This window comes from Mastomys coucha, unplaced genomic scaffold (genome assembly GCF_008632895.1).
Source record: "Mastomys coucha isolate ucsf_1 unplaced genomic scaffold, UCSF_Mcou_1 pScaffold15, whole genome shotgun sequence".
Taxonomy (NCBI): domain Eukaryota; kingdom Metazoa; phylum Chordata; class Mammalia; order Rodentia; family Muridae; genus Mastomys; species Mastomys coucha.
Window position 1 is genome coordinate 5,894,698 of NW_022196897.1, and position 7,547 is coordinate 5,902,244.

General features: G+C 39.2%; 1 protein-coding gene across 12 annotated transcripts in view; it reads left to right on the forward strand.

Moving 5' to 3' along the window:
* Window positions 1-7,547, forward strand: part of Mllt10 (MLLT10 histone lysine methyltransferase DOT1L cofactor) — a 140,836-nt gene that overhangs the window by 20,701 nt on the left and 112,588 nt on the right. For 2 of the 12 annotated variants that reach the window (XM_031369098.1, XM_031369097.1), the window contains one exon: window positions 3,081-3,131. The exons of 9 other annotated variants lie outside the window; for them this stretch is intronic. In XM_031369098.1, the coding sequence (XP_031224958.1) occupies window positions 3,126-3,131 (6 nt within the window). In that variant the 5' untranslated portion in view covers window positions 3,081-3,125. Of the gene's footprint in view, window positions 1-2,493; window positions 2,612-3,080; window positions 3,132-7,547 lie in introns of those variants that run through there. One more of the 12 variants, XM_031369099.1, reaches the window with a different exon arrangement.

Below are 7,547 nucleotides of genomic sequence, written 5' to 3' on the forward strand. Positions count from 1 at the left end.
CTGTGTAGCCTTGGCTGTCCTGGAACTCACTCTGTAGACCAGGCTGGCCTTGAACTCAGAAATCCCCTCCCTCTGCCTCCCAAGTGCTGGGATTAAAGGCGTGTGCCACCACCGCCCAGCTTTTATTTATAATTTTAACCAGTTTTTCTGTATTAGTTCCTTTGTGGCTCTAATTATACATTTGGCCTTTTGACATCATTGTAAAGCTAACTGAAGTTTACTTTTTAAAGTCCTTCTACTTTGTTCCATGAGGATAGGGGAGATGGGTCAGTAGCTAAGTGCCCGTTATGTACAGGTCTGAGTTTTGGATTCACAGAACTCATGGAAAAAGCCAGGAATGTTGGTCCCAGCACTGAACGGTATGGTTAGATTTTGTAGTCAGATAGTGTAGCTAGTTGGTGAGCTCAAGATTCAGCAAGAGACCCTATCTAGAAACTTGCAAACACATGCATATACCACACCATATACAATAAACAAACATTACTAGGCTTTAGATGCTGTGAATCAGTTTTTTCTGTTAAGCCTTGCAATATTCATGTTTATAATTTCAAATTTTTATTTACTTATTTTTAAAAGTTATTTTATGTATATATGTATACTATTGCTCTCTTCAGACACACCAGAAGAGGGTATCAGATCCCATTCCACATGGGTGTGAGCCACCATGTGGTTGTTGGGAATTGAACTCAGGACCTCTGGAAGAGCAGTAGTTGGTGTTCTTAACCGCTAAGCCATCTCTCCAGCCCAGAATTTTTTATCTAATTGTCTGAAGCAGAGGAGGAGGCAGAACCTGAGCAAAAGTAGTATAGACTGTACATACTATGGAAGATTTCTTTTCCACTATTCTATTTCATTCACGTGTGTGTGTGTGTGTGTGTGTGTGTGTGTGTGTGTGTGTGTGCATGCCATGGTGTACATATGGAGGTCAGAGGACAACCTGAAAGAGTCAGTTCTCTCCTTCCTTCCTGTGGGTGGAACTGGCTGGGGTCTGAGGCTTGGAGTCAAGCTCTCACCTGCTGAGCCATCTCATGACCCCAGGTTTTGAAATAATTATAGGTTGTGGAGATAGTACACTGAGATAACTTCATATGCATTAGCTCAGATATTCTGTTTCTCTCTCTCTCTCTCTCTCTCTCTCTCTCTCTCTCTCTCTCTCTCTCTCTCTCTTCCTTTCTGAGACAGAATCTTGTTATGTAACCCTAACTTTTGGAAGAGCAGTTGGTGCTCTTAACCACCTGAGCCACCCTTCTAGCCCCTTGTTTACTTATTTTAAAACAAAGTCTCAGGTAGTCTAGGCTGGTCTTGAATTCCTGATATTCCTGTCCCTTCGTCTCAAGTGCTAGGATTATAGGCATTGTCTTAGGGTTTTACTGCAGTGAACAGACACCATGACCAAGACAACTCTTATAAGGACAACATTTAATTGGGTCTGGCTTACAGGTTCAGAGGTTCAGTCCATTATCATCAAGGTGGGAGCATGGCAACATCTAGGCAGGCATGGTGCAGGAGGAGCTGAGAGTTCTAAATCTTTATCTGAAGGCTGCTAGGAGAGGACTAGCTTCCCACATGGTTTGGAGGAGGGTCTTAAAGCCTGTGCCCACAGAGACATACCTCCTCCAACAAAGCCATGCCTCTAAATAGTGCCAATCCCTTGGCCAAGCATATTCAAACCATGACAGGCATATTATAGCACTGTGGTTGAAATTTCTAAAATTTTAATTACTTGTTTACTTCCTCTTGTTTTCTACTTATATGAAATTTAGTTATTATAAATGTTTTAATGAAGCTGGGCGGTGGTGGCCCACGCCTTTAATCCCAGCACTTGGGAGGCAGAGGCAGGCGGATTTCTGAGTTCGAGGCCAGCCTGGTCTACAGAGTGAGTTCCAGGACACCAGAGCTACACAGAGAAACCCTGTCTCGAAAAACCAAACCAACCAACCAAACAAATAAATGTTTTAATGAGCTATCAAATAGTTACGTGCATTTTAATACTGGTTTGATTAATTTTTATTTCACTACAGGGTAGAATTTTCTGCCTTTGTATTAGTTTTATAAAAATTTCTCTGGGGGGTGCGTGGTGGTGGTGGATGTGTGTGGAGGATGTGTATGTTTTGACTCTGTGCATAAGGATGTCCCTATCACAGTGAGTATTTGGAAGAAAGAAGACAACTTTTTAACTTTTGGGTCAATTCTGTCCTTCCACATGGGTTCCAGGTATTCAACTCAGGTTATTAGCATTGCCTATGAGCCATCTTTCCAGCCCACTCCTATTTCTTTTCTTACCCTCTGATATGATGTTCTGGCTTTTGGGAGTATGTATTAGTCACTTTGTGTAATGTTGAACCTTGCTCCCTCTGATTCTTCTGGCCTTGGATAGGCCCTCATATGTAAGTGCTGATTTGGTGTTCAACTAAAAGTTCTGGAATGAGCCTTTGTAGATTTCTTCCTTTCTCTCTCTCTCCAGCTCTCTACTCAGTGCTGGTCTCCCTTGTGAGCTCTAGCCACCTTGGCTTCCTTGGACTCCCAGCTCCATTTCCTCAACTTGGGGAGACCACAGGCCCTGTCTGGGTTCCTCCTCCTTGTTCCTCGGCCTGAAAACTCTCCCAAGGCAGTAAGCTGGGCACTTTTGTGGCTGTGTCATGTTTCTTGTCTCTCAGGTATCATTGTGTTGTTTCTTGTCTAGTACCTTCAGTGCTGTTGTTTTATTCATTTTGTTAGGTTTTTATTATTTCACATAAGAAAGCCGAATCAAGCTCTTTTATTCACTGCATCTTGATTGGAAGTCATGTCATTGTGATACTTTGGGTGTCATCGTGAGCAGCTGAGCATTTGAGCATGTTGTGGTTTGTGTGTTGACCTCAGTTCTAAGAGTCCACTTAGCGCTTTAGCTTCTTTAATTTCTCTATCTAGTTTAATTTGTATAAGGTTTTTATGTGTTGGAGATGATGGTCTTTGTTAGAGAAATGTTTTAATACTTCCTCAAATCTGTATAGTTTCACCTGTTTATTTTCGTAATTGTACCCTTAAGCAGAAATATTTAAGTCTGATGAAGTCTAATTTGTCAGTGTTTTCTTTTATAGTTGTTGCTTACTGTGAGCTAAGACACTTTGCCTAACCCCGAAGTCATGAAGGTAATTTCCTTTAAATTTTTTATTTTTGCTAATTTATATTTAGGTCTGTGACACATTTCACATTATATTTTTTTGTAGGTTTCAGTTTTTGTATATGGCTATGCAGTTACTTTTGAATGAAACCTTTCTTCACTGCATTGCTTTTGTACAACATGTTGTATAATTGGGGCCCTCTTTCAGAACTTCACCTTCAATTGGCCTTAGTTTTATCATGCTGTTCTAAATTTTGTAACTTTAGTATAAATCCTAAAGTTAAAAATGCAATCCTTTAATATTTTTCTCTTCAAGAGTATATATAGTCTAAATTCACATTCTGTATACATATTAGCTTTTCTATTTCCTCCAAAATATCAATGAGATGATATTTGCTTTGGTCTGTAGATCAGTGTTAGAATTCACATATTAACAGTTTGAATCCTTATATTTATCTATCTGTGTGTGTGTGTGTGTGTGTGTGTGTGTGTGTGTGTGTGTGTGTGTATGGTGTTCAGAGGACAGTTTGTGGGAGTCTATTTTGTTTCCCTTCACTGTGGAGGTCTTGGGGATCAAGCTCAAGCCCTTAGGTTTGTTGGCAAGCACCTTTACCTGCTGAGTTATTTTACCAGCCTTGGCCCTGTTATTAAAAAAAACTTTTTGTGTTTTTTTTTATTTCATTTTATTATTTTACTTTTGTTTATATGGTCACATTGTAACTGTCTTCAGACACAGCAGAAGAGGGCAGTGGATCTAATTACAAATGGTTGTGAGCCACCACATGATTGCTAGGAATTGAACTCAGGACCTCTGAATGAGCTCTTTTTTTTTTTTTTTTTAAAGATTTATTTATTTATTTATTATATGTAAGTACACTGTAGCTGTCTTCAGACACTCCACAAAAGGGCATTAGATCTCGTTATGGATGTTTGTGAACTACCATGTGGTTGTTGGGATTTGAACTCAGGACCTTAGGAAGAGCATTCAGTGCTTTTAGCCGCTGAGCCATCTCTCCAGCTTCCTCCTCCCCTTTTGTTTTTTTTAAAAAATAATCCAGTCTGGCTTTGAATTTACACTTCTCTTCAGTGCTAGGATTACTGGGCATGGGTTTTGCAATTTTCTAGAATGTTGAGATACGTGTATATACTGATGTGTATATATATACCATTATGCTTGGCTAAAATGCAATTTTAATTATTCTTAGAATTGAAATTTTTTTGAGACATAATCTACCTTTTTATCTCTTGCAGGACTGCAATTTATTTATGTAGAACAGGTTGGCCTCAAACTTGGAGGCCTCTGTCTCCAGAGTACAAAGATTAAGGGCACATGACAACAAGCCCAGCATGCTGTTGGCTTTTTTATTAATGATCTCATTTTCAAATAGGGAGTTTATTATTTGAAATGTGTCAACAGAGTAGGACTTACTGCCATTGAGAAGATTTTTACGTTCATTAGTCACTAGAAGGGAGAGGTAAACTGCCACAAAATGCCACCTTTAGTAGTGCTGACTGGGGTTGGCCATGTGGCAGAGGGGATAAAAAGGAAACCTAAAGGAATGAATGGGAGAATAAAGGTGAACAGTTTAGGATTGCTTAGTTGTACTTCTTTCTCGGGCTCTTTAGCAGGACTATATATACGTGCTTCTGGGACACCTCAGGTAGGGGAATATAATATCCTGGAGTTACGGTAGGCTAAGGACGTTGTGGGTATAGGCTCTTGGTTTGCACATGGAAGTTGTTTATTGTCTCTTAAGAATTAGCTAGCTCTGGGAAAGACAGTGTTTTCAGAGTCGGAGGATTAAAAGTGGAGCAGGTTCTGGTGCTTAGCATGTGTGCCTTGAATTTGACCTCTAGGAAGGACTGGGAACAAAAGCAAAACCAGCATGAAAACGTAGGTGTAGTGGTTTCTGTTTGTAAAGCTAGCACTTGGGAGGCTGTGCCTGGAGGAGTGTGGTGAGTGTCTGCATTGGCAATGGGTGCTGACTTTTGTTAAATGTTGTTTTTGTATTGAGATGCTATATTTAAAATATTTGTAAATTTCATGTTTTGTTTTCACATGTTACATTAATCTTGTTTATGGGATACATGTTTGTGATATATTAATCTCTAATATATTGTTGGACTCAGATTATTAATGTCAAATCTTTTTAAATTCAGGTACAACAGGAATTTTATAATTTTTTGTAGTTATTGATATAACTGGTTTTTGTTTTATTAATGTTTGAATTTTGTCCTTTTGGGACAGAGTGTCGTTTAACTCATGTTGACCTGGAAATACTTTTTTTTTTTTTTTAAAGATTTACTTTAATTTATGTGTATGTATGTTTTATCTGCTTGTATGTCTGTGCATCACTTATGTGTAGGGTGCCTGCAGAGTTACAGATGGTTCTTAATCACCATGTACAGGGAATTTAACTCTGGGCTTGTAGAAGAACCATTGTGCTCTTAACTGCTGGGCCACTTTTTAGGCCTTTCCCTCCCAATTTATTATGTTCCTGTTTCCCAGGTTCTAGGATTACAGGGATTTATCACCACCCTAATTACTCATTATTTTGTTACTGTTTACTTCTATTTTTAGGTTGGGAGGGCAGAGACAGACTTGGGAGGGGAACTGAGATTAATTAAGATTACTTGTAATAAGTATGGGCATGAAATTGTTTACCAGATGGCTCCCTTTTCTTGGAGGTATTTTGATAATGAAGTTAGCTTTAAAGAAGTCTGTAGATTGATTGATTGATTTATTTATTTATTTATTTATTTATTTATTTATTTATTTATTTTGAGACAGGGTTTCTCTGTATAGCCCTGGCTGTCCTGGAGCTCACTCTGTAGACCAGGCTGGCCTGGAACTCAAATCTGTCTGCCTCTGCCTCTGGCTCCCAAGTGGCTGGGATTAAAGGCGTGTGCCACCACGGCCCGGCTTGTAGATTTTTTTTTTTTTTTTTCGTTTTTTTCGAGACAGGGTTTCTCTGTATAGCCCTGGCTGTCCTGGAATTCACTCTGTAGACCACGCTAGCCTCAAACTCAGAAATCTGCCTGCCTCTGCTTCTCAAGTGCTGGGATTAAAGGCGTGCGCCACCACCGCCCGGCATGTTACGTTTTTTAACATCTGGTTTCTCTGGTAATGATTTTTCTTTTATTTCCAATATTGGTAAGTTATGTCTCCCATACGTCCTTGTATTATTATTGTTGTCTCAAACAACAAGATTTTACTGTGAAGTTCAAGCTGGCCTTGAACTTGTGATGGTCTTCCATATCTTCCAAGTGGTGGAATTACAGTTTGGTAACATTATGTTCATTTTATCTCTTAAAAATCAAGGCTTGCAATTTTTAGCTTCATTATTAATGAATCATCAACTTGGTGTTTAATCTTCTCTGATTCTTTTCTCTTTCCCCCACTTTGTTACTTTTTTTTTTTTTTAGTGGCCCCCCCCAACTTAAAAAAGATCTTTTTGTTTGTTTGTTTGTTTCTCTGCTTATTTTTGTGTTTGTGGAGTTCAGAAACAGCTTATGGGGAGTTGGCTCTCCACCATGTGGGTTCTGAGAATGAAGCTCTAGTCGGCTTGGGGGCGAGCACCTTTCCTCTCCCAAGAGTCTTGTTAGTCCTAGTCTGTTCTTTCAGCCTTCTGTTCTTTAGGCTGGACCCTACATATTAACTTTATATTGGTTTTCTAGTGTGGTAACAGAACATACTCAGACATTTAAAGTATTTTCATTTCACTGTGTCATGAGCAGGAGGTAGTGGTACATCTCTGTAATGCTGACATTCTGAATGGAGAGGCAGGAAAATGACTCTCAAGTTCCAGCTTAGACAGCCTGTTGTAGGCTGACCAGAGCTACATAATGAGACCCTACCTCAGATCAATTTTGTTTTAAAATTATATCTTATATGTACTTGTTTAAGGTCTTTAGTGAATGTATCGTGTTTACTTAAAAAGTACATGTATTATACAATGGCTCGAATTATCTGTCTCTTTGTTTTATGTGTGTTCATATGCACATGGAAACCAGAGATCTACATTCTGTGTGTCTTCAGTAGTCTTCCCCCTCGTTTTTGAGATGGACTCATTTGCTAACCTTTTGTTGCCTTGGTTGACTAGTACAGCTCCAGGGATCCTCTGTCTCAACTTTTTCAGTGTTGGGAATTACAGGTGTGAGCCATTATTTTAATGTAGTTTAGACTTACTTATTTAGTTATATGTTTAGAATTACTTTTCTTTTTAGAATTACTTTAATAACATACAATTAATGTACTATACAGTTCAAACATTTGAAGTGTGTAATTTTTAGTTTAAAAAAATTTTTTGTTTTCTGTTTGTGTGCCTGAGCTGGCAAGGCTTGATGTCAGGCATCTTAAGCATGTGCTCCCTCTCCCTCTCTCCCCCTCTCCCTCTCCCTCTCTCCCCCTCCCCCTCCCCCTCTCCCTTTCCCCTCCCTCTCC